The 27,891-nt window shown below is 40.3% G+C and overlaps 1 protein-coding gene across 2 annotated transcripts in view; it reads right to left on the bottom strand.

Annotated features, from left to right (window-relative positions):
- Positions 1–27,891, bottom strand: part of CACNA1I (calcium voltage-gated channel subunit alpha1 I) — a 412,300-nt gene that overhangs the window by 84,973 nt on the left and 299,436 nt on the right. For both annotated transcript variants that reach the window (XM_042468134.1, XM_042468135.1), the window contains exons 9-10: positions 24,446–24,752; positions 17,607–18,013 (exon numbers count right to left, since the gene is read on the bottom strand). In XM_042468134.1, the coding sequence (XP_042324068.1) occupies positions 17,607–18,013; positions 24,446–24,752 (714 nt within the window). The remainder of the gene's footprint in view (positions 1–17,606; positions 18,014–24,445; positions 24,753–27,891) is intronic.

Genomic DNA, 27,891 nt, shown 5'->3' with positions numbered 1-27,891 from the left:
TTTCATTTTATTAAAGCCTCTCATTTTCTTCAGTTTTTTTAAAACTACTACTACTGTACTACTACTACTACTACTACTACTACTATTCCTCCTCTCTCTCTCCCCCAATTATTGGGTGAGAAAAACTTCTTCCCCCTGGTATTATTTAGAGATCTTCTCTCTGTTTGCAAATAAAAACTTTGTTCTTTTCTTTTCCTTATGTATTTGCTTTTTGATGTTTTCCTACTCTGGTCCCTCTTTCTACCTGATTTCCTCCAGCACTAATTTGCTGGTCCCTGTTCTGGTCATCCTTTCTCATGGCTAGCTAATGGCAGTGGTCTAGGTAATTCCCCTAGGCAGTATGAGTGCGCATGAGCTGGACAGCAGAAAGGAGTAGCTTTCTAAAATGTGACAGGAAGGAACAAGAAAGGCAAGTCACATGCTCTCATCCTCAAAGAATAACCAAAAAACAAAACATAGCAAAACCCCCCAAACTCTCTGAACAAATCTTGTCAGTGGAATTTTACTTTATCAATTCGACTGTAGACATGTTTGCCTGCCTACCACAGGCAAGGTAAGCAACAACTGAGCATGCATGAATAGCAAAACAGAGAGAAAAAAATTGGAAAGTAGATATGCCAACTCCTCCCAGCATGTTTAAAAAGTATAAATTTATCAGTTTGGCCACCAAAATGGAGATCTTAAGAAAAGGCTGGTGAAAAAAAAAGCCTGGATGTATTTTGGAAGATGCTTTTAAGCAGCATCCAGAAAGTGCACAATGTTTTTACTTAGTTATGCAAGGCTTACCAGACTTGGTTATTTCATTTCACATGCACACATAGTTAGTTTTGGATAAAAGGGTTGCTGAAACATGTTGAACTGCTCTTCTTTTCTGTGAAACAGAAACGTATTCCCATTCTTTCCATGCTATTTCTGTTTCTGGTACCAATTTATTCTGTTTAAGTCAGATGTAATGCCCAAGAACAGGGGTAGGCAATCTTTTTGAGCCGGGGGTTGCTGTCCCTCAGACAACTGGAGGGCCAAGCCAAAAATAATAATTAAATAATTAAAAAAATTAAATATATAAATAAACCAGGACAATGATGGACAACATTTTCAAATGGAAGACACTTTTTAAAAAAAAATGAGGACACGTGAAAAAATTGCTGATTTTTTAAAAATGTTAATATAAATGCATGTTTCTCGGAGGCTTCATAGACAATGCCCCCCAAACCCCAGCTGGCAATCGGCAGCAGGACCGGGCTGGGGCTGGTCCCAAGGCCTCGCTGGGCCGCATCCGGCCCGCGGGCCGCAGGTTGCCTACCCCTGTCCAAGAACATATCTATTTCATTAACATATGTATATTTACTTGTAGCTATCCTGACTAGTGAGACAGGTGGACCCATCCTCAATGAATTCATCCAGTTGCTTTTTAAAGCCATTTTTAACTAGATCTTGCAGCAAGAAATTCCACAGTTTAACTCTGCTCTTTATGAAGAAGTATGTGCCTTTATCTGCCCTGAATCTCTCCCCTCTCGCCCATTCAGCTTTAGACTAGAGTGCGATCGCAGATTGTAGCAGCCTGAGAGAGGGAGAAAATGACTATCTACTTTATCCACAATATGCACAACATTTTAATACCTGTATCATGTCTCTCCTTACTCACCTTTTTTTGTAAGTAAAACATCCCTAGACATTGTGATCTTTCCTCAGAACAAAATTACTCTAGTTCCTATAACATTTTGCTTGCCCTTTCTGTACATTTCTAGCTACCAAATATCAAATGACCAACACTGCACACAATATTCCAGAAGAGTACACATCATGGATTTGTATAAGACTTAGACAGTATTGGCAGTTTTCTTTTTAATTCCCCTTTTAATTATGGCCAACATGGAACCCACCATTTGTTATACAGCCACACACTGCATTGACATTTTAATCAAGCTGTCTACAACCCCAAGGTGCCTTTCTTAGTCAGTCACTGCCAGCTCTGATTCCATCAGGGTAAGTGAAGTTGGGATTTTTTCTCTCCAATACTTCTTTACACAGAATCTTACCTGCCATTTTACTTTCCTTTCTCCTACTTTGGCAAGAGCTTTTTAATGCTCTTCAGCAATCTCTTTTTGTTCTCAAGCCCCTAAACAATTTAATGTCATCAGCAAACATGGCTATTTCACCCCTGCTGCTCATTTATGATCAAATTTAAGAGCACCAGTCCCAACATGGAACCCATGTGTGACCCCACAGTTTGCATCTCTCGGCAACAAGAACTGACCATTGATATCTGCTTTCTACTTCTTGTTCCTTAAAACGTTTTCAGTCTGTAAGAGGACATCTGCTCTTATCCCATGACAGATAAGTTTTGTTACAAACCCTGCTTGCCTTGGAAATGCATGCCCATCACTCACATTCACACCATAATGTTACCACCTTGGAAAACTGACTTCAAAGTGATCAAGCCCATTTCAAAGAAGGCACCACATTTGGCCTTTTTCAATACCTTGAATTTTGCTCCAGGGTTGAAATTCACTATAAATATTGGTGCCCTTCCTTCCTTCCTTTGGCTTATTCTAAAATAAGCAGACATGCTGCCAATTTTACTTGGCTAACTCCTCTTTCACTCACCAACACCCATTTGCCACAGGAGCAATTGAGTTCCCTCACATCGATGGACCTGTAACAAGAGGAGCATCTATCCATTGAGGTGTGCTATCTCTGTTATTCAAGCCTACTCTGTTCCAACATAACACCTTTGAATTTCTTAGTCCTTCAGAGCATACATGGTTGCGTGTTTTTGAATGATTGTTGATTTCCCCTTTTAAAATAAAACTCATTCGTATAGAACCCTGCCTCTGGAATTCTTCATGTCTCTGGACTTGGTATACAAAGGGATTGGGTAAGCAACCTGGGCAGTAGACATTGCTACATTTGAGCTAATTTTAATTCCCCCAAATCTCTAGGACTACATCCACAAGCCTAAACTCCTCCGAATCACATGTGTGGGATCACATTCTATTCTATTAGAATGAGGAGTATTTTTTAATTGTGTAGACAAGCCCTTGTATGTGGTACTTTTTCAAATTTCAAGTAAACAATATCTAATGAATCATCCCTGTGTTTATAGATATCTTCAAAGAGCTCTAGCTAGTAAGAGGGATCATTGTAGAAGCTATGCATACTCTCTAACGTTTCAAAGATGAAAGCCAGGACATGTGTGGCCAATATGATAAAAGGTATAAATGGGGAAGAGCACAGAAGCTAAGAAAGCTGTAGCAGTAGGATTTTGCCTAAGCCTACTGGGAAAGGCAAGCTCCTTCACTCTCTTCTCCTCCTGAGTGAGTTAACTCAATTTTTAACTGTTAACTAAATGTAGTAAACTAATTTTTATACTTTAAATCAGTTTGCTGGAATTGAAGTAAGCTAAGGACACTGTGGGAAAGGAGGGGGGAGAAAAGAGAAACTGGAATATTATAAAAGCAGCTGAAGAAGTGGGATGACAGAGGATTGATTGAGACTGTCTCTTCCAATTCTGGGCAGGGTAGAGCCACATTGATTCTGTTTCTAAATCAAAGTATGCCTTTCAATACACTTGACTGTTTTAATCTTAAGAACATTTTCCACAAATTTACGTGGAACAGATATTAACATGAAGAAACTTCAATCCTTTAAAATCTGGTTTTACCGTCTCCATCCTCTGGTACAGAGCACAGCACTGCAGGGACATGCAACTTATTAAATTAGAAGATCAAGAATGTCATTTAAGTTCTGTAAGGACTCTTTCTTGGGTGGTTAGCATCTAGACCCAATGATTGTTTATTTGTCTCAAACAGCTGCTCAGTCCACTACTATTTGCCTCTGGGCATCATTTTCTCCACTTGGAAATACTAATTTAGGCTTAGGCATTTCCTTTTATTCTGTAGTCTTCTTATCCTTCTTCAGAATTCTTTAATTCCACTAGGGTTAGGAAAGGGCGTCCTTTACGCTTGCCCCTAACCCTAGTATGTCCTGGGGATGTACAAAATGGCGGTGCCGCCATCTTGACGTTATGGATGCATAGCGCCTGCATGTCCTGCAACAGAAGTGACGTCGCGAGTGCGCCATTGGCCACTTGTGGTGCCACTTCTGGGGCACAAAAAGAAGCCGCTTTTTGTGGCTTCTTTTTGTTGCGTACGGGAATCACGTGGTTTGACCGCTGCAACCGGCCCATTTTGTAACGCGCCTCAGATAGCTTCTTTCAGTCTGCTCATTAGTCATGCTGATAACTTCTTTGCTTCCACACTTCCCTTTCTGCTCTCTGATATGCATGAAGAGATCTGATCCTTTTGACTTTTGTTGTATACCTTTCCTGTCTTTCCTACAGAGCAGGGGTGAGCAGGGGACTAATTTTATCAACTGCCAACCTCCCCCCCCCCCCAAAAAAAAAACCCTTAATCTCTGGACAAAAACAAGTTGAAAGTACAACCAAAAAGTGTCCTGAAGTTATTTCTAGTTCCCACCTCTTGTTTCTTTTTGGCCCCAACTGTTTTTGTTTGATTTTTGGCAAGTCAAATGATACAGGTCTAAATACCCTAAAGGCAGCCAATCCCATCTGACTTTGGAACCTAAGCAGGATCAGCTGTGGTTAGTATTTAGATGGGAGCAGCCAATGAATACTAGGTGCTGTATGCTGTTTCAGAGGAAGGAACAGGCAAAACTACTTCTCAGTATTCCTTTCCTAAGAAATTAATGGGGTTGCCATACATAAACAGGTGACTTGAAGGTGTATGTGTGTGTGTGCGCGTGTGCACACACACAGAGAGACATAGAGGTTTGGGGTGTTTCAAGACAAAACACTGCTCCTAGCAATATGTTGGGGTGATTTTTCTTCACAATTTTTAAAACAGGCTTCTCCCATTTAGAGGTAGGAAAGATGCTTGAATCAAATCACACACTTAGGCACATGTAAAAATCACAATTAAACTGGGATACTTCAGAGCAGCCCATCACAATTGCCATCATCCTGATGCATGCTAGCTTGGTATGATGGAAACTGTAGTCCAATGTATCAAGGAGTGCAGCATTGGGAAGTGCTGCCTGACAATCTTCTTGGAGGTGGCAAAAAATAAAATCACCTCACGGAGGCAGACAAATACAATTCTGCTTGGGTTCTTAAATAAGTAACTTATTAAATAGACTGGACTGCTCTCCAGCCACCTGCCCTCCAATGCTTTCTCCCAAGTCCTCATTCCAGTTCCTGAATACTTTGTCCCATATGATCATCTATTCATTTGTGCCAAATGGTTTTGACAACTGCTGTCCAAAAAAAACCCCTCCTCTGTTCTGACAAAGCAAAATCCTTTTCCCTCCAGAGTTTCCTAATTCATTTTCATATTTCATACTGGAGGAATGTTATGAAAGCTGCTGTTTCCCCTTATATTTAGTGCCTAAATGCAAAATTAAAACTGGATGTGTGTGAAAGAAAAATGAATATTCAGGGCTCCTCCAAATGGGGCAAATGTGTCAGGAGCTTGTGGTATTTGTTGTACAGTTCTCAGATATGTTTTTAAAAAATAATCTAAACACATTTGGATTATTTTTTTTACAATTCCTGACCCTAGCTGCAATACCTCCACCTCCCAAGTAGATTTCTTTTTAATTTAAAAACATATCAGAACAAAAAAGGTTTCTTTCTGTTCTCCATTACCTCTCTTTTGACTTTTAAAAAAGCATTATAGTGCTATAGTGTACCAGTGAATCAATGAAAAAAGCATTTTGCAAATAATCCAAAAGTTTTTTAAAAAATTTGGAGAAGAGAAAATTTGCCCTTTGAGACATGGGTCACCTCAGCCAACCATGTCCTGGTTTATAAAAAAATCTTGGGGAAATCTTAGTGCAGATCCTAGAAACTGCTAAAACCAACACAGCAAATGAAGAGAACAAGTAGAAGTGGAAGCAAAAACAACTGACAAAATCCAAGGACCTATATCACGAGAAGTCACAATTCTTTAGACAACTGGAAAATCCCTCAGTTTCCATCTGCAATTATATTTAACTAGCAACCCAACAGCTACAAGGCATAAGATGGAACAGAAAAACTAACACTGTGATTCTGTGAGTTTTTACTCATAAGTAAGCCCCATGGGACTCAGTAGGGCTTACTGAACCTTGCTTCTTCATAAACGTTTACTGCAGCCTACAACAGCATCCTGGAGTCAGCCCTGCTATACTCAGTGGTGATTATTTTTGAGTAAATATGCAGAGGGTCAGGTTGTGATATTTATAATCTGGGAGCTCAGATATTTGAAATTTGCTGTTTTAGATGCTTGCAGTTTTTGGTTTCGAGTGCGTGCCTTTATCCATGCTGTTAGCTGCCCTGAGCTTGTGATAGGAAAAGGATGATGTAAATCAAATAAATTAACAACCACAGTACAAAATGAGGCCTGGCTGATTAATGTAGCAGTACTGCATTGTGGGACTTCTGCACTCAGTTATTCAGCAAATTAAAAGCAATCCAAATTTACTACTAAAGCCAGAGATCCAGAGACACTAATGCAACTATATTCCATATGGCAACGGCAATCACAATGAATGTGCTGAAGAGTCATAGCAAGCTCAAAAATACCATCTAATTGTTTGGCAGACAGTCCTGATTAATTTTCTGTAATCTCGCTTTTTCAGCTACTTTAAAAATGCCTCCAGTTCTCTCTCCTCCTTTCACTTTCTCTCTTTGTGTCCAGCTTACTTCAGTTGCTGCAAAGTTGTTGCTGAATTCAAAGTGCAATTGTGGTTCACATTCAATTCAGTAGCAAAGGAGGTGGAAAAGTCTTGTCCTTCCCAGTAGTCTCAGGCAAAAGTAACTTGTGCAGCCTCTCCTAGCTTGTGTGTTCTTCCTTCGTCATTAATAGAAATATAATTAACTAAAAGAAAATTAATTAATCTGTTTTTCTCATTAATGAATTTTGCCTCCTCATTAATAATTCTTGTCTTCTTGACCACACTTTGATTTTGCTTGGCCACATGTGTCCCTGTTTATATCTGTGAAATGCTGGAAGGTATTTTAAAATATAGTACAGACAAGGGTTCGTTTCACAGTACACAATTAAAGTGCAATACATTCACTTTAACGTCCATGGTTCCATCCTAGGGAATGCTGGGATTTACAGTTCTCAGCCAGACAGCTAAACAATACTGCAATGGCAGTAGAAGTGGAATATAGTATGATGATTGTATAGTGTGAAAAAGCTCAAGGCTCTAAAAATGTAGTATCTACAGCAGGAGAGAGATCTGGGCAGGTTGTATATTCACTTTACTCAAAATTCATTGTGTAAAAAGACTGTAAAAGTGATGTGTCCCCCCCCCCCCCCGAGTTTAGTGCTTGTTTTCATCTCCATGAATCTCCACACCACACTGACAGGCACATATTTAAATAGGCAAATTGTACCTATTTTGATACTACTTCTCCAGCTATCACACTTGACTTCTTTGGATGTGTACGTGACTGTACAGTGGTGAGTATTACAGAGACAAAAATAGGCTTAGAAGTGCTCATGCAAATCCATCCTTAGAGAACTTGGGCAGAAATGAGAAAATGTGAAGATATCAGTTCTGGGCCAAACTGAAAGATTATGGCAATAATAATGAGAAATGTAGGGTACCATTAGAATATAATGGTGGAATGTACTCTTTGCTCTATCTGATGCATGTCCTGTCCTGCTCTCTCTTTGCATTAGCATGAAATGGATGTTTTAAAAGTCACGCTTGTCTTTCTCTCTCATGGAATAGGTCGCCTGTTCTCGCTTACTCTCCATTCTAGCCTGACATCTGTTTCTCTAGTTAAGTGCACACCTGTTAATCTTTTTCTAATGGGCCATCAGTCAACTCAGGAATGTTTTACTCAGAAAGTTAGGTAAGAAGAGAAAAACATTAGAATGGGAGACAAGCCATGGGAGCAGGGGATGTGAGGGGGAGGAGGAGGAAAAGACAACCTTTAACAACTCCATGAGAGAGAAGAGGAAAAAACCCTCAGAAAGCAGAGACAAAGACAGACAGAAAGAAAAAAAGGAAGAGACAAGTTAATTCAAGGAAGACTCCAGACACCATCTGAAATGAAAATCTATCATGTCACTAATTTGAAATGTCATTACAATGTTAGTTCTACTGAAATGATCTATAGTTTATTCTGTTTGCTACATGTGTGTTTTAAAACGAATTTATGTGTCAACAAGGGAAGTGGTGGTGGTGTTTATTGTAATGCTCAGGTCAGCACTACCATTACTCAGAGTAAGATGGTAATCTGACACAGGTGACTTTTAAGGTATGTACAAGGTATTGCCGGAGAAAACTGTGTTAGGTGCAGCCTTTCCATATGCCCTCAGCTACACTTCAGGGGTAACAGAGGAAGCTGTGCAGGTTTTGATGGGCCAATTCTACACTTAGGTAGAGTGAGGAAGCATATGCTTGGGATTTGTGCAGGCAGCATACATCATGAATTCTCCAGCTGTTCCCCTCAGCTGGAAAACTGAATGGTGCATGGCATACAACCTTCTTTGGTCCCGAAACCAGGTTGCTTCATCTGGTGTGGGTAGCAGCGGATGTTATCCTATTGCTACTACTGAAATAAGAAATGATACGATAGCCCTGGGTGACCAAAATGCTGAAAGGTCTGGAAACCATGCCCTATGAGGAATGACTTAGGGAGATGGGTATGTTCAGCCTGGAGAAGGGATGGTTAAGAAGTGATATGATAGCCTTGTTTAAGTATTAGAAGGCATGTCATATTGAGGATGGAGCAAGCTTATTTTCTGAGGCTCCAGAGAATAGGACATGGAGCGACAGATGTAAACAACAGGAAAAAGAGATTCCAGATCAACATTAGGAAGAACTTCCTGACAGTAAGAGCTGTTTGACAGTGGAACACATTCCCCTGGAGAGTGCTGGAGTCTCCTTCTTTGAAGGTTTTTAAACCAAGGCTGGATGACCATCTATTGGGGGGTGTTTTGATTGTGTATTCCTGCATGGCAGGGGGTTGGACTGGATGGCTTTTGAAGTGTCTTCTAACTCTGTGATTCTAAGTAAGAGTCAACTGCCAGCCCACTCAGCTTTTGTACATGTTTATATGCCATTTTGTCCTCCACGTAAGGGAGCCAGCCCTGAATGTTCAAGAAAAATTCAAATGTCAGTCCAACACCCTGTTTTCTACAGTGAAAAGTTAGCTGCTTTCAAAAGCCTGACAAATGGGCAGTGAAGAAAATTGCCCCCAGAGAAGGGTAATGCTCAGAAGGATTGGGAAAACCCATTTGCAAATCCCTCTCATCCTTGAAGCTCACTTAGTAGTGGTACTGGGGCAGTCACTATTTCTGAATCTAACCTGTATCATAAGACTACTGTAGGGATAAAATGGGCAGCACACTGCCCCAAGCTCCTTCAAGGAAGGGTAAGATAAAAATGTAAGAAAAAAAGCCTGCTAAGCTATCATGTCTAATAGCTCTATCTCCATTCTCCATGTTTTATGCCCTTTTAAAGCTATATTATGCCCGTGGCTATCACCACACATTCCATGGACCAAAGCAACTCCTGGCTCTTGGTGTAGATAACCTGACCTGCCTGTAGTTCCTTAAGCGTAAAGGAAAGCCATGCTGCACTAGCTCACAGCCATTCTCATCTTTCTGCTGACTTCATATTTTAAGGGCAAAGCCTCTGCATTGATTTAAAATAATAATAGCGACAATAACCACAACAACACTCTGGGGCTAAGCTGCAGTGAACCCTAGTTCATATTAAATTCTTCCCAGAGGTCCTAACCTGCACTGTATTCTGTTGTGCTAGTTACTCTATAAATCGTTCTTAATAATATGACATTACTCCTAGCTTATGTGAATTTGAAATAAACAGTTATTTTATCTTTCTCTAAATCTTCTTTTAGTTACCTTCATGGCTTCTGGAGAGCCACTCCCTCACACAAGATTTCTGTTTATCACTTTTGAAAACTTGTAGTTGATTATCCTAATTGTCCTCTGCCCTTAGACATTGCCAGTTAAAGGAATACCTATTCAGCTTCTTTCATATTTCTTGTGTGTCAGATCTTCCTTTTAAAAAAAGATTGATTTTTTATTGCTCTCTTCTGAGTTGGGCTTCATTTCATTTCATTTTTTTTTAAATGGAGGTGACTACAATAGTGCTTATTATATTAGGCAGAGGTTCTAATCAACCAAGGCCCTCTTGAAAGGCTATGCCCACACTGTCTGATTCACAGCAGATTGTCTGCTATGAATATTCCATAAACATTCAACAAAACTGTGGGCAGGTTAGTCAGCAAATGCAGGTTATCGTCATACAGACTGCAAAAATATAGAGTGGCATTTTCCATGCCCCTGTCCTATTTTACCATTTGCAGAAAACAAATAATAGAAGCCGGTGTGTCTGTTGTTGGCTTTGTAGCTGTACAAAATGACTTAAGATCGCAGCTGCCCCTCTTATCTGGGGTTAAAAATAGACAAGAGCTGACTCTAGACATTCTGTTGCCTGAGGCAGAACAGCAAATATTGTGCACAGCACCTGCAGCCAGCTGACTTATTTTGACAGTTGGGGAAGAAGTAAATATATAACAACAACCGCATCATGCCTTTTTGGAACACCAAATAGCTGCCTGGCACTGCCAAATGTTGGGATCAGCCCCAAACCCCCAGTAGGCCTTGGGTAGAGGGCAGTGATGCCCTTACTTTGCTGCTTGCATATCACACTGCCTCATTTACCAAATGTTTGGGTGGAGGCTTTCTCCTGATCTTTGCCCTCAATTCTATTTTATAACCGACATTTCCCCCTTTGTCCCTATGTAGTGCCAACCACTTTTGTCCCATTGTTGTTAGCACTTCCAGTGTTCATTGTCCACAGAATGAACTGATCCATTTCGTTCAACCCATTCCACTGGGTCTGACTGCAATATTACCATACAACCATCAACCTGCAGTAATACTGCCGGACTCCGTCTTTTATGACCAGAGCATCCAAGATATTAGTTCTGGCTTAATGAGAGTGTTACTCTAATTAGTCTTGGTCGCATTGGTTTTGTTTTTGTTTTTTGTTTTTGGTTTTAATACAGGCTGGTAACCAAAGCTTGAAAAATTGATGTTTTGGCTTACAACTCCCAGATTCCTCTGTGGTGATGCTGGTTGCTAGATTCTAGGAGTAGTAGTTTAAAAAGTAACATTTCCAAATTCTGGATGTGTCAGAGCTGAGACATACTACACTGAAGCTTATAAATAAGGGGTAGCTGGCAATGCAGAAAAATACAAAATCCACAAAACAGTGATACTTTTGTTTTTTGTGGGTTTTTCGGGCTATGTGACCATGTTCTAGAAAATTTTCTTCCTGATGTTTCGCCAGCATCTGTGGCTGTCATCTTTCTCTGAAGATGCCAGCCACAGATGCTGGGGAAACATCAGGAAGAAAATTTTCCAGAACATGGTCACATAGCCCGAGAAACCCACAAAAAACCATGGATACCGGCCATGAAAGCCTTCGACTTCACAGTGATACTTTTATTGGTCAACCAAAATGCACAAAATCCTTGATAAAGGTTTTGAAGCTTCACAGGTGTCTTCATCAAGCAAAGATGTTAAAAATCATGCAGTAATGAAAAAAGATAGTGTTGAGTTGCAAGCCTACATTTTGTGTCAGATATTATCTCTGTTGTCAGTTAAGGTGATTTGGAAGGATCTCAATGCAGGCAGTGGCCACTCTCCTTCTTGGCCATATGGGGACTAAAGACAATGGGTAGCAACAGAGAAGTAATAAAATTTCACCTCTGAAATTCTGTTAGCAACAGAAAAGCAACTTAAGGAGCACAGTGGTTAAATGTTGGTACTGCAGCCACAAAGTTGTGAGTTTGATTCCAGGGTTCCAAGGTTGACTCAGCCTTCCATCCTTTCAATGGCCCGATTTAGATGGGCCTTTGTGCCGCCATCATCACGTGCTAGGGATTGGCCGAGAATGCACCATCCATACCGGCCTCACCCCTAGCACGTGACGGGGGCTTCAAAATGGTGGTACCTTGTACACATAGGTGCTGCCATTTTGATGCAATGGACGCATAGTGTCTACACTTCCCGTTGCACTTGCGACGTCACGAGTGCGCCATTTGTGCACTCGGGCATTGCAAGCGCAACACAAAAAGAACCCCTTTTTGTGGGTTCTTTTTCCACCGCCAGGAAGCCTCGCCGTTTGGTAGCTGAGGCTTCCTGCCGGCAGAAATGGAGACGGCAGCAGACTGCCCTTTTTGGGCGGTCTGTATCCCGCCATAGGTTGGTAAAATGAGTACCCAGCTTGTTGGGGACAACTGGCTTACAGATTGTAAACCACTTAGAGACTGCTGAGTTCACTATTAAGCAGTATAGAAATATAAATACTATTGCCAATGCTGTTCTGAGACAAAATGTAGGCCTCTAACTATAATATTGTCACTTTTCTACTCCTTTATGCTTTTGACTCTTTGCTGATGAAGAAGCCAGTGAAGTTTTAAAAGCTTGCATGAAGGATTGTGCATTTGGGTTGGTCAGTAAAGGTATCACTGTTTGTGGATTTTGTGGCTTATGGGAGGATAAGGACCAGGCCTTGCCAGTTACAGATATTTATGAATGACATCACTCATATTAGTAGATGCTATAAAACAACTGGATGGTACTACTATAAGTCTGGTTCATCTTCTGATAAAAACAAACTCTTACATGGGGGGAACAGTATCGATTGCATAGCCCATTTTATAGGCAAAGAAAGAGATGCAGCCCAGCCCTCCCAGACCAGTGGTGACTCCCAACTAGTCCTAAAAAGTGAGGTATCAGTCTCTAGCAAGTTTCCACGAAAGAAAGAAATGGTCGTAACCTATGAGCACGATATGTCTCTAGCAAGCTTCCTTGAGCTAAACAATTCCTCCAAAATTTAAAGAGATGCTCACACAGTTGATGGCAACCCGCCAGTCCCCCACTCTCTTTTGGGTAACAATATAAGGCATCAAACACACATTTACTCTGATAAACTTGCCAAGAATTTGAAGAATGTTGTTACAAGATTGAGAGTTCACATAGAACATGGAGTAGGATCATAGACAAAACCAGTAACTTGATCTGAAGATAAATGCATGTGTCATTGGACCAGAGCCTTTAGATTACAACTTCTAAAATCTCCCTGCCAACATATCTATGCTAGCTGTGGGATGTTGCTGAGAGGTATATTTCCCCAAAATATGATGTTTCCAAGCTCTGCTCTATTACATTCCTTACAGGTACTGTATCGCAAGGCAAATAAAAAAATAAATAAAAGAAAAAGGGTACATATGCTTTCATGAAACACATTTTAGAGAAACACTTCAGATCAAATATTTTAAATGATGTGTTACTCAGAGTATGCTCTGCTCATTTCTTCTGAACAGCAGATTATAGTGTGCTGATTAAAATGTAAACCTTTACTGGCAGATATAGTTCACACAGGTCTGCTGAACTTTTATGCACTATTCACTGCTTTATGTGAAAGAGAATATATCTTACTCAGTCCAATTGCATGCTGTTATTGAAGATTCTTTGCTTCATGAATTGTAACTGCAAGCATAGAAATATAATTATTTTGCACAGCGATAATATATAACATTCATTAAAATAGCCAGATTATTAACTTTATACAGACACCCTACGTCAGGGCACAGCTACTTTGGGAATATATCATGCAGAGGAATACAGCTAATTTGCATGAATTAATTGCCTGTGATTAACATAAATTGCAAATTGTTTTCATGAACTTATTTGAGGCCAAACTGTAGATATTCACTGTGAACATGCTGAATCAGTCTTTGAAAGACATGGACTAGAAATTCTGAGAGATCAAAAGCAATGGATTAGGAAATTTGTTTCACTGGCTTCACAGTTTAGATTGTAAGGCTGTGGGCAGTGTTCGTTCTTTCTAATTCAATTATTATACTGAACCTAAAGCTGAGGCACTTTATAAATAAAAACAAATGCCAAAATAATACCTGTTATTACAATCCCTTAGTACATTGGCTGTCAATTTTTCAGAGTAATCCTAGCAACAAGGCCTGTAAACATTCTCTTAGAAAACAAAATGCCTGCTAGAAGCATCCAAAATTCTGCAGAAATTTCTGACCCTCACGTATTTGTGCCATGAAAGTAGCACCTACATTTCCCATTCCCGGTCTATACAGGACAATGTACTAAGCAGTCTACAGTAAAACAAACAAACAAAAAAACCCACACCAAGTTGCTGGAAAATTGCATGTATTTTATCCCAAATCTAGAAGAAGTAACAGTTTCAGCTATTGCCCTACTCTTTCTTCACCATTTTTCTTTTTATTGGCCATAAACAGAGGCCTCATTCAGCCTCTACCATCTCCACCAGTGGCTCTTTCACAGCATACAATTACAGTCGGCCCTCCTTGTCCATGGACTCCTTATTCGCGGATTCAATCATCCATGGCTTGAAAATATTCAAAAAATATATACATAAATTCCAAATAGCAAACCTTGATTTTGCTATTTTATATAAGGGATACAATTTTCTACTCCATTCTATATAATGGGACTTGAGCATCCATGGATTTTGGAATCCACAGGGGGTCCTGGTCCAGCAGGGGCCCACTCTATCTCAGTTAACAAAGCCTCTGTCAGTGAAGCTCCTTTTTACAAATGGTTTTGATGCCTGCCTAGTTCCCCCTTTCCTCCTTGTCTTATGAATATCTATAATTTTTTTGTTGCATTTTTAAAGCAATGTTGACATTTTGATGATGGTGAAGAAGGATGGGAGAAACACAGATTTTTGGTGTTACGTTGCAGTAGTACATCTGCAGAAAACAATCCAATAAACAAAGCTTGAGATGGGGAAGAGCAGGATTTCACTCCAGTCAATCCTATTGTAGCCGAATGTGCTTTCTACAACAGGCAAGGTAAACCACACCTGCCTTCAAAATCCTTTACTGACCATGTGTGAGTAGCAAAGCAAAGACAAAATGGGTAAAAAGATAAGCCTGCCTTACCAGCTATCTCAGCATATTAAAAAGATCTGTAAGTTTGGTCACCAAGGTGAAAATCATGAGGAAAGTGAAGACTGGAAAAAGAAAAAGTAATCCCTGAGTGTCTTGGAAGAAGCCTTTGTGTGGTCCCTAGAAAGTTCAAAATGTTTTTGTTTATTTACTTGGTTGTTTCATTTCACATGAATATATTATATTAGTTTTGAATAAAAGTTTGCTTAATCAGGTTGCATTGCTCCTCTTTTTTGGAACCTATACTATTTTTCTATGGTGCTTTTGCTATACTGATTTTCAGTTTAAAAGGTCATGCACAGGTAAACTTATACTTTATTAAGACAGGTGAATCTGTATAATTTTATGATTTCACTTTAATTGCCTGAGTATCATGGGATTTGCAGTTTAGGGTTACAGTGATATCCAGAACCACATCTGTATTCTTCCCTACCCACCACAATCTTGGAACATACATCTTCTCCATAGTTAAAGTAGTTCCACCCCACTGTATCTGCCATGGCTGAATCCTACAGAATCTTGGAATTCATAATTTGTGAGACATTTACATTTCTATGCTAGAGAACTCTAGTCCACTTCCTTGAATTACAGCTCCAAAGCTCTCAAGAACAGAAACCTAAGTACTTCCCCAAATATAATTCCCAGAATTCTACAGAATGGAACTATGGCAGTTAGTTAGTGCGATAAACCTGCTGTAAGTATGTAGTGTGAATACACTCTGAATCTGGTCTTAAGCAGTTAGTAGCCAATTAGAAGGCACATTTCTGGCCAATAAGAGGATGAAATGCTTTCTTGAGTTCTGCTCATACAGGGCTCATTTGATCCTTTCCTACCTCTGTTCTGGGGAGACTGTGTGTGTGCATCTCTTAATTAATTTGGAAAGACTGGCAAGGTGATGGATTGGATTTGAGCTGCTGGTGAAATGCCTTTGCTCTCCCCAGAGGGTGTGTTAAACTAAGCCAAATAGACCAAGGATTCTGTTAGCTAATGAAGGGAGAAATGAGACAGAAAGAGGGGAAGATGGTGAGAAGTAGCAAAGATGAGAACAGACAGGGACCAATCAGTTGAATGTACTGTGCGAAGACTGCAGAAAGGAGCAGAAATAGAAGGAAGGAAAAGGTAGGGCAGAAACTGAAGGAAACATATAACGCGTATAATGCATGTGTGGAGTTGCAAAGACAGAGAGACGGCCCTAACAACACTTGTTGCCATGGTAGGCTTACAAGTTACTTCCATCCAAAATCCACAATAGTGTAATAGTAATATCTTGTTCACTGGAACCAATCAGTCACAAAATCATTTCCAGAACTGATATAGAACCAAGTGCTTGCTAGATTTTATGTTATATTTTAAAAGGATTTAACAGCCATTATTGCTTTTTTGTCCCAGCAGCCTTTGGTGAAGCTTGAAACCTATGTAGTACTGAATGACAACTAATTTAAGTCTGTACAATTCTTCCTGCGTTTCATTTTAGTTTGCTGTAAGTTGCAGACTTTGGGACTCTAATACAGTATCCTAGATCAACTATTACCCCTTATAAGTTTAACATCTAGCCTGATGAAGAGAATTCAAGAATTCTGCTTTGGAATTATGATATTTTGATTTGGTCATTTGCTAAAAAAGGGCTGCTACAAATGTATTGTTTCTGTTGTTCATTGTTTTTGTTTTTGTTGTTCTTTTGTCATTTTTAACTCTTGTGTATTGTAATAGTGTAAGATTTAGAAGAATATGTACTATGGATTGAAGTGATATTAATAACAATAACATTGTCCTACTGTGGCTTTCACAGTAGGACAATTTGCACCAGCAGATCTACTTGTGATTTGTATATTCCATGTCCAGCTCATACCTCTTGAAGTGACCCCCCATGTTATTTTCATAGGTGCCAAGACTCTGCTCTCCATCTATTTAGCACTATTGCTGCCATGAAACCTCCAATTAAATTTACTTCCCATATAATCATATGGGATAGGATGAGAAACTTTGTACAGACTTTGTGAACAAAAATAATCATAGAAGAGGAGAATGGTGATAGCCTTAAGGCAAGAGGAAGGATCTTGACATTCATCTGTAATTCCCATAAGTCTGAGAAAGCATAGTCAAAGATGAAAGATAATGGGACTCATAGTTCCATCATATATGAAGGATCGGAAGCTGTCCCCCCAACTCTGGAGAGGATACAGCAGACTTAAGGTCTCTTTTCACCTTCTTTGGCCTTCAACTTAAATATGATTGCTTTCCAGAAAGTGGTAGTTGACCGCATTACTTACCAGACCCAGGGAGTAACAAACTGAATGTTATCTGGTTCATATTCATAGAGGTATCCTAATAGTCACAATATGTTGGTGAATGTTTAATAGTTATTTTAAGGGAGGGGAGGCAAGAGTGGGTTATTTATATAATGCACTGTTATAATTTTAAAGTGTAAGCCACTCCAATTGTTTTGTAACAGAGAAGCAAGATAGAAATAAAAGTTTTATCATCATCATCATCATCATCATCATCATCATCATCATCATGAATATCCACCCATTCTGAGTTGTAGAGTATGCCCTCAGGCTGCTCAATCAATTGGTTGACCTCAGTTCCATCCAATTCTAGTTACCTGTTCATGATGTTCAATACCCATGCTGATAGTGTTCACAAGGATGGCAATCATGATACCACGGTTGAAGTATTTGCTCTCTACAATTCCTCTCAGTTTGACCCTCACTTCTTGCCACATGTCACTGCAGAGTGTCAACTGGCCACCTTCTTCTCCTTCCTCTTCCTCTTTCTCCAGGTCTGCAGCTCCCTCGCTATCTTTCCTGCCATTTCCCTCCTCTTCTGTGGCTCCCCCTCCATCTTCCTGTTCCGAATCAGCACTTTCAAGAACTGAAAGCCTCCGGGCTGCTTCCCGCTGGGCCTTGTGACATCTTGGACAGTTGTTGGGGTCAGATGTCAAAGTCAGAGCAATAGGCTGGCCAAGGCTTTGTGGCATGCGATCGACAGAGTTGTGTTTATGGCAGCGTCCTGTATAATACACATATAAAGATATCAAATTTAAGGGTTCATAGAATCATAGAATTGGAAGAGACCAGAAGGGTGTTCCAGTCCAACCTCCTGCCATGCACAAAGGCACCATCAAAGCATTCCCAACAGATGGCCATTCAGCCATGGTTTATGGTTAAGGGTTAATGGTTCACTTTTCAGAACAGTACAACTGTGTTCCTTCTCAGCATGTAATTAAGCCCAAGCAACTCCTAAACTAGGTTGCTAGCCATCTCAACAGTGAAGAAAATTAAGCACTGGAACTGTCTGCCAAAGGAAGTGTTAAGCTCATCATCACAGGGTCTTTAAACGAAGATTGCTTGTCTCCCAGAGACACGCTCTAATTCAGCCACAATAGATTTCACTTGATTGTGTTCGGCTAGATAGCAGGAGTGGAATAATTCGACAGGCTGTAGGAATCATTAAACAAGAGTCCATGGCTCATAATTTTTTGGAGGTTAAACAAAAGTAGGGGCAGTGGGGTTGCAGAATAGTTTTTTTTTAAAAGTCTTCTGTCTTTAAAATCTATGAAACCTTATTGATCACATAAAGCAGACTTTGGTAAGGAAGGCCCTTCCAAATGTGTTAGAATACAATTCCCATTAGTGATGCAGGCTGAGGATAATAAGTAATACAGTAAAATATATCTGGAAGGTGCCAGGTTGTCGACCTCTGGCGTAAAGAAAAAAATTCTAAAATGCTTTTTAAAATAGCAGAGAAGATACTTTAGACATTATCTTTGCTTGTACTCATCAGAACTAATCTGGGTATTTTTCAACAAACTTTTTAGGTAGTGTCCATATAAACATATACAAAACTTTTTTTTCTCTGCTGGGTCTGCAGTTGCTGATAAAGACACCAAGAGAAAAAGCAACAGGTTAGGATTGGGTTAGGTTAACAGTTTCATTGTCCTCTCTGCTGTTCCCTGTGGCAGAGACTGGTGAGAAGACATCACCTTATGCTCCTCTGTGGCATAAAAGGCTGTTTCACATATTTTATTTCAGACACAGACCTTAGATAGCTTATATATCTGAATATGCAGTGTCTGAGTACACTAAACACATATCAGTCATCAGACACACTTATCAACCTGCAGGGGCTGACTGCAGCTTTCTGCTGAGCAAACTCAGGTTGCTTGTTTCCTAATGTGTGAAACCACCCAAAGGACTCTTTCTTAAATGGAGCAGAACCGGGTAGCTTTGTCTGACTTTACAACCTGATGATAGTTCTTTAACTGCCATGATACTTGTGCTGTTGCTAAAAGAAAAGTGATTTCAGAGGATGTAGCCCAGGGGTAGGATGCATGCTTTGCATGCAGAAAAGCCAACTACCTCAGAATCTACCTTAGCATTTAGCATGCATATTTTAAAAAGCATGCAAACAGCCTCCCCTGGAGATATGACAACTATCATAATAGGGGAAGGTAGAAAATGGGAGTTTGACTATATCCCTCCTATTGCAATACTAAATTAAATTTGCTCCTTTAAAGCTACTATTTGCATAGGAAATATGCACCAATGGAGCATTTCTTTGCAATGAAAATAGCAGCTTCAGAAGAGGAATTTTATTTAGGACTGCAGCAGGGGAGAAATGCATTACATCCCCCCTTCCACTGCTATGATTCCAATAGTTATCAATGTTCTAGTACAAGCTATCTGCATCTTTACAATTTGCATGTTATGTACATAGTTACAGTGCTATGATTCCACTCCAACTGCCATGACAATATCCTATAGAATCCAGGGCTTGGTTGTTTGTGGAGACACTGGAGCACTCTGGCTGAGAATTCCAGATGCCTTATCCTCAACTGCAAATCTCAGGATTGCCATGATAGTTAAAGAGAAATATAGCACTATAACTGTGCAATGTGAATGCACCCTTAACTTCCCCCTCCTTAGCATTTCCAGAGGTCTAAGCCTTCTCTATCCCCAACAGGTATTTCTTTCCTTCTCACAACTGCCCAAGCCTTCCCAGTCACTGTTTGCTGGGATTCTTGCTTTTTCTCTTGCTATTCCATATCCCTCAACAAGCTGTGATCTTTGAACTCAATGAACAGGTCTATCTATGTTCTACTTCTGAGTCCACATTCTTTGAATGCTCCTCCCCCCATTCTTCATGCCATTTTGATTATCTCTGTCCTGTTGTATGTCATAGTAGCTGACAGATCCTGGGAGATGCACTCCAAAACCAGTAACAGTGCCAAGCTTTGGTTGTTTCTTGTTTTTCCATTGAATTCAACCTCTCATCATACAAAAACTGCATGCTCCAAGGTGGCATTCCCAAAAACCTTTGCCACTCATGCAAACCCTTATGCAGAGGCAGAGATGGATAAAATCTTCATAAGAGACTCAGCCTGCAGGTACACACTATGTTTGTACATGCAGTTCTAGTACAAGAACAGTGACATTCAAGGCTACTTTTTAGTGCTTAACTTTCCATCATGATGAATTCAACAAGAGCAGGGAGGGAGGGAGAAGAAAGGGGAAAAAAACAACCTTTTCTCCAAGGTCTGCAATCTCAGCCTTTTTAATAAGAGCATTTTTGCCATCTATAGGTGATGATTTCTTTCAGCATGACTACTCTTCTTGTAATGTTCTGTCCTCATTCTAAAAGAAAACTCGCTGACTTTCACTGTTATATGGTGGAATTAATTATGGTACTGTGAGATACATAAAGGAGTGTCATCTAGATGACAGACTGAATATTTTGAATTTACGAATTGAGTCCACACCCCAGCAGATTTTAGGCCTGCTTTGTAATATATTCGTTGTGCTACCAGCTCTTCCCTAGGGATGGAAAGAATATTTGACAATACTTTTTTTAGTGGTTAAAAAGTATTTCTCATGTACTGGGAAAATATGATGAAAAGAATCCTGAACTGACAAAAATCTTCATAGTTTGGGACTTATTTTGCACAAAATGCACGCATGGAGTTTTGTACAGAAAGCAGCATTTCCTGTTGTACAAGAAACAATATTTTTAAGATATTATTTCTGTGCAGAAATTACTATTTTCTGTATCAAAAAGTACACATTTTTCACAGAATAGTCCCCCAGCTACAGCATTTTCTGTGCAGGAAACAGCATTTTCTATTTTAAAAATATATTGTTTTCTGCATAGAAAATGCTGCTCATTTCACACAATACTATGTGTGAATTTTGAATAGAATCAGACCCAAACTGTGAATAGTCTTTGAAAACTATCCAAAGTTGGAGATGAAGAATGATTTCTCTGATTGGAGATGAAGGCCATTTATCCGCAACCCATCCCCATCTCAGGGCAAATGAACTCACCCATCACTATTCAGAATTCAAGACAAATTTCTTAGATAATGAAAGCTGTCTGTAACCCTGTAGGCTTCCCCAGAGTGGGGACCTGCAGTCTTCTGCCTTCATGCCCTTGGACCACATTTTGGTAGCCCATGAAAACCCCTGATAGTCTTCCAAAATTCCTAGAATCCCTCCAGAAAATGTTTGTAGGGCAATGTTCTAGATGTGTACTTTATTGCATAACTACCTTTGTTGTAGGGCTAAGTAGCCTCTCCCATCCTAAGCCCCCTCCCCCAATCCTGACTTACTCGGTATCAGCCCCTGTTGATCAAAATGCAGCAGATTGATGTTTCCAACCCCCTCCTGCCAACAATCTTTAGTGTGACAATCCAAAGCAAAATCCTTGTGCAATTCTTCCTCATGCTGGAGAAAACTGGCAGGAGTGGAGTGGAAATGTCAGTCTGCTCCATCCCATTTGACAGGAGAACAGACCCCTGTCACTTATAGTGGCTGCTGCCTGCTAAGTCAGCACTGGGGGGCTTTTATGATATTTAAGGATTCTGAATATGAAGCAGTTTAGAATGTATACGGAATTTATCGCACTGCCCTTTCCCATGCTTTCCTCACGAACTAGGCATAGGATGAAAACTTTAACATGTGGATATTAACACACATCTCCGTGCCCAGGAAGGAGGCATCCCATATCCGATCATGGCATCCCATACCCGATCTTGACTTCTCCCACACCTTGCAAAGAATGGCAAAATCCTGTTCTTTCAAAAAGTGTGGGAGAAGTCCAGATCAGGTATAGGATGCCATGATCGGGTATGGGATGCCTCCTACCTGGGGATGGAAGTGTACAATAAAATCTGCATATTAAAGTTTTAATCTCGCGCCTAGCATGGGAAGAAAGGACAGGAAAGGGCAGTGCGATAAACTCCTAACTCAAGGTTATGCATTTGTAACTGCAGTCATGAATTCCAGCCATAATCTTTTCATTCAGATTCTCAAATCTGTTTCATTTCCAATGGCCCTATATCCAAGGAAACCATTCTTTGATGTGGTAGTTTGACCTTTTTACCATCCACAGAACCTTCCAACCTCATATGTTCTCCCCCTCTCCAAACCAAAAAATATTAATTGGAAAAGCATGAAGTCACTTCCTGTACACCATGATATGCCAGTGCAGCCCAACAGGAAGAAGATAGGGGCAAAGGTTGGTCCTCCTCTCTCCCCCATTCAGTTGTCTATCCCTGCTGTCAGTCAAGGTCTTTTCAAGACTGTTAGAAATGGATTAATCTGTGAGTTAGGGGAATCTCTACCTCTTAAATTACTCCTGGACTCTTGGACATGCTATTTATTTATTTATTCATTCATTTATTGGACTATAGTTTTGAGCGTTTCCCAGCCAGCAAGGCCACTGAGGATGCTAGCTGGGAGATTGTCTGAGCTGTAGTTCCAAAAACGTAACCTTCCCCAGCTGTGCTTCAACATACAAAGATAGGGCAAAACTAGATATGATGTTCAATATGCTTTTGCAATTATGTAATGTAAATGGACCCAAGCCCAGGGATTTAAGGATCATCTGAGTTTGTAGGCTGCATTACAACATTTCATTCAAGGCTAGCTCTAATATTAGGCAGAGTGATACTGCCTCTCAGGTTGTTAGGAAATGTTAGAAATAGAACCTTTTGGGATTATAGTCCCCAGCACTAGAATTTGGGGAGCTATAGTCCAGAAAAGGTGATTATTCTAAGCTCTGAGGCCAATAAATTGTTAGCTGTTTAATTAATTAATACTGTATTTTTACCTCCAGAAGAGATGGCAGAAGGGGGTTCTCATAGGGTTTAGCATGGTAAATACTAAAATAAACTGCCTGGCACTTTGATCCTACAGTATGTATCTTCAATTGGTGGAGGGAGGTGCCATTATTTCTGATGCTGTAGCAGCAAATTATGTTGAGCTGGCCCTCCCTAGAGCATTAAAGCTCCCATGGTCCACTCTCTACTGAAACCAGCACCATCATTTGCTGTTCCTGTTTCTTGGATGCTCTGTAGAATAATTTTATGTGATTGTGGTCTGTTTTATGTGTCATAAAATGATATATAATGTGCTTTGCCCTTAAGAAACAGGAAGCTGCTTCAGTTTAAATAGTTAGTAATTCTTCTTCAGTAGTAAAACCTGTTGGTTTCTGCTTGTCTGCTTCATTCTCTCATTCCAAGCTGCAAAATATACTGTTTTTCTAAGTCTGGAAACCAGAATCCTCTATAACTGCTAAATTTGGGATCATGCTCAACTTGACTAATGAACAAGAAGATTCTACTGATAGGTTCTCCAATGCCTTGCCTCTGGTTCATGTCTATTAGGTAATGTCTTCTCCTATTAGCATAAGCAGAGGTCATGTATTCAAAGCAGAGATAGGGAGAATATAGTTTCACCTACATTTGTAAGTGAACCAGCCTAATTTCTAATATAGAAACCAGAGCACATTGAATTTCAGATGGCACACTTCTTTGAATTGCGTGATGCCATTCTTAGCTCAAAAATGCATGCAAAATGGGTATATTAGGGGGGACATAATTCAAAAAATTGTATACAAACATACATATTTTATGAGGGAAATTAGTAGAAATTAAATATGAATTTTCATACATTTTAAATAAAATGGCAGAAAAAAAGGCCAGAATGGAAGTAGATGATGAAACAGACCAGAAATAGATTGATACAACTTCCCCTTGTTTTAAGTTCACTGAACCATGGAGAAGCTCTTGCCAGTTCCTTGAAATCTGAAATATCAGTTACTTATATCATCTCATCCTTCCCTTTGAAGCCAGAGTCACAATTTATGTCTTTCTGCATCCTATTATATTCTGATCCTCTCTCCACAACTAGGTAACTGTACTTAAATAGCTGAGCTGTAATACTGTATTCCATCAGTCCATGTGAAGAAATGGATTAATATCCATGAAAATCCTTTTGAAATAAATAAGACTAAAAAATGCTACTAATTCCTTCTGCTCACCCACCCTTATTTTCCTTTTTATGCTTTGACTGACTAACATGGCTCCCTCTGTGAAAATAACCACTCACTATATTATTCTTCCCTGTAATCCTCATTCTACTGGCCCAGCGTCACAATCCTTACTGTATTGTCTTTGATGTTTCCCATTTATGTTCCGCTTGGCAATGCTTGGCTCTGTTCGGCCTAGACGTCGATCCTGCAGGCTGTTGTAGAAGCCAAGGGTGCGGCGCTTGGCTTTGCGGACAATGTGACAGACATATTGAAAGATCTCTTCGTAGCAGTCTCCTGGTTCCATGTAGCTGGCCACAGTGCTAGAGGACAGGTACCGCGCTCGCTGCTCTTGCATAAGCTGGTGCTCTCGCTGCTTGGTCTCTGAAAACTGTGTAGCAATGACCACTAGGCACAGGTTGATCATGAAGAATGAGCCCACCTAGGAACCAGTGGAGAAGATATAGACAGTCAAATTTTTTTTTTTTTAAAAAAAAGAAGTGAACAGGGAAAACATTAGAAAATAAAGCAGAAGGTATGAATGAAATGCTGCTTCATGTAGAGTATTACATCTAGTTCTTATTTATTTGGATACCTGAAGCTCTCCCTACTGTCTGACAAGCAGTCTCCAAATCAGCTGATAATAACCATTTTTTAAAAGAAGGATGTTCCTCAGGTCTCTGATGTTACTGATACACAACTGTAAGAACAAAACATAATTTGGAAACAGGCCCCTTGATAAGATTTTCAACTGCTTTCCATGACAGCGGTGGGAAAGAAGGAGAATACTGGATGTTTATTTTTACCTTCACTATCATGCAACCTTTGGAAAGGCACTTTGGGGTGAGGATGGATGCTGGAGAGTAGGATTTAGTTCTCTTGCTAAATTCCAGTCCCACTTACTCTTCCAGTTCTACCTGCTCTTTAAGAAGTACACTGAGATATAGGCCAAGATCCTACATCACAGACTTAGTTACAAATGCACAACTGTGTATTGTCTCCTGATTCAGCTCCCCAAATCTTAAGCCACTAGCTGCACCGAGTGACAGATATCTGTTCTGCTGGTGATCACAATACAATAGGATGATGTTTTCAGCCCTCTGCTACACCCTGATCACCAGCAGACCAGTCCTCTGTCACTTAGAAATTTATTGCAATGGGGTTCCCCAGTGCATTCTAACGTGCCCCCGCGCACGCACAGAATGTGACGGGAACGTGATGGGGCCAAGAACCCCATTTTACCGCACACTGGAATGCTGCCTTTGCCTCCAGGCATTCCAATCGCGTTCACGTTGCATTCCAGGGGACGCCATTTCTAAGAACTGTTTCAAAGCGTTCTCAGAAATGGCGTCCCCTGGAACGCAACGGGAACGCGATTGGAACGCCCGGCAGCAAAGGCAGCGTTCCAGTGTGTGGTAAAATGGGGTTCTTGGCCCCATCGCATTCCTGTCACGTTCTGTGCGCACCCATGCATGGGCACGTTAGAAAGCACTGGGGAACGTTTTAACCCCAGTGCTATAAACTTCTTAGTGTGGCTGCTGGCTGTTAAGCTAGGCTGGGAGGACATTTATAATCATGGCAATAGTATCACAATTATAAACAATGATACCAAACAGTTGTGAATTAGCTGTTCAATTAACTTGGGTGCTTTAATCCAGTCTCTCTCTTCTTAATGGTCTTCTCCTACTCCCTCCCTTGTTTGTGGGTCTGTTCATTCAGTTTGTAAGTCTATTGGCAAGATTTGTTGGTTTTATTTTTGATATTTTTATTTCTCATATCGTCCTATAATGTATCCCCTTGATTTTTTAAAAACTGCCTAAGAAATCATGATGAAGCTGATGATATTCAGAAAAAACATTCTCACGCTGGTATTGGCCTAGACATATCTGTGTCTCCAATCTTAATTTAAATGGTAAGAAGGATTTCTTACAAATATGACTTTCAACGATGTTATTCAGGTTCCTGCTGTAGTATGTCTGTAAAACGGTGGCAGTGAAGGGGAAACAGTTGCTACATTCCAATTAACAGTAAAAGGTCTATTCAGTCAATTTGCCTGGTCAGCCTTTTGTGTACTATCAGAGACAAAAAAAGGTTATCTACACCTTCAAACACAGCCTAAACTGAATGTAGGACACGAATGACAAATAAATGGAAACACCTTTGATAAACTAAGCCAGTCTGGCCAGCTTTAGTAACAGGATAATAGACTGTTTCAAAACAAAAGAAGTAGATGTGTTTGTTTGTTTTTTAAAAATATGTCTTTCAAAGCTGTTTTAAATAGTGTTCACTTTTATCTATCTATCTTCCTTCCTCTACTTCATTTCCTCCATTCTTAGTGATGTTCTTCAGTTGTATTGAACTATAGTGCTAATATACCCAGCCAATTTGATTCTGCCTACCTGAAAAGGGCAGTGGTGTCACCTGGGGGGTGCATTTAGTCCAGGTTACAGAAAAAAGTTTTTAACAAGTCACCCAACCCTCAGAATGGCCCTATCATGAGGTTTTCCTGGCAAAAATTGTTCAGAGGATTGTAAAGTCGAAGGCTTTGATGGCCAGCATCCATAGTTTTTGTGGGTTTTTCGGGCTATGTGGCCATGTTCTAGAAGAGTTCTTCTCTTCTAGAACATGACCACATCACCTGAAAAACCCACAAAAAACTATGTTCAGAGGAAGTCTGCCATTGCTTCATCTTAGCTGAGAGAGTGTGACTTACCCAAGGTAAACCAGTGGGTTCCATGACTAAACTGGGATTTGAAACCTGATCTCCAGAGTCTTAGTTCAATGCACAAACCACTACATCACACTTCAAAGATTGATCCTTATTACAGAGACAGCATGGCATAGTGATTTGAACACTGGACTATGACTCTGGAGGTCAGGTTTCAATTCCCACTCAACCATGAAACCCACTGGGTAACCTTGGGCAAGTCACATGCTCTCGGCCTCACTAAAAGGCAATGGTAAACCCCCTCTGAACAAATCTTGACAAGAAAACCCCACAATAGATATGTTCACCTTAGAATCGCCATAAGTCGGAAACAACCTGAAGGCACACAACACACATATCACATAGACAGTATTTCATATTGGCAAGTTTCTTCAGAGAGGGATTGCCATTGCCATTTTCTGAGGCTGAGAGAGTGTGACTTGCCCAAGGTCACCCAATAGGTACAAACCAGCATTATACGCCAGCCTCAGGGCAGAGTAGGGGTGTGGCACCCACACGACACATGCCCCGACACTGCCCTGACACTGCCGTCATGCTGTGCGCCCAACCACAGATGACGCAGCTCCAAAAGGAGCACCAGAAAGTGCTGCTGCTTTTTGCGGCTCCTTTTTGTGCTGCAGAAATGCCAGATCAGGGCGACAGTATGTAGTTGCCATGGCCCCGATCTGGTGCTGAAAGGGGTGGCCTGTTTAGCCCTTTCTTCCACTTTTCAAGCCTTGTGTGATAAAGTCCTTGAAGTCATAGAGTGAACGTCATTTTTTGAGATACAATACAAATAAAATTGTCATTCTCAGGAGGAAAGCAGCAACAGTTGATCACAGAAAAAGGACATTCTTTTCATCCATCACCCTTG

The sequence above is a fragment of the Sceloporus undulatus genome, chromosome 5 (genome assembly GCF_019175285.1).
Source record: "Sceloporus undulatus isolate JIND9_A2432 ecotype Alabama chromosome 5, SceUnd_v1.1, whole genome shotgun sequence".
Taxonomy (NCBI): domain Eukaryota; kingdom Metazoa; phylum Chordata; class Lepidosauria; order Squamata; family Phrynosomatidae; genus Sceloporus; species Sceloporus undulatus.
This window is presented reverse-complemented; position numbering and strand designations above follow the sequence as displayed.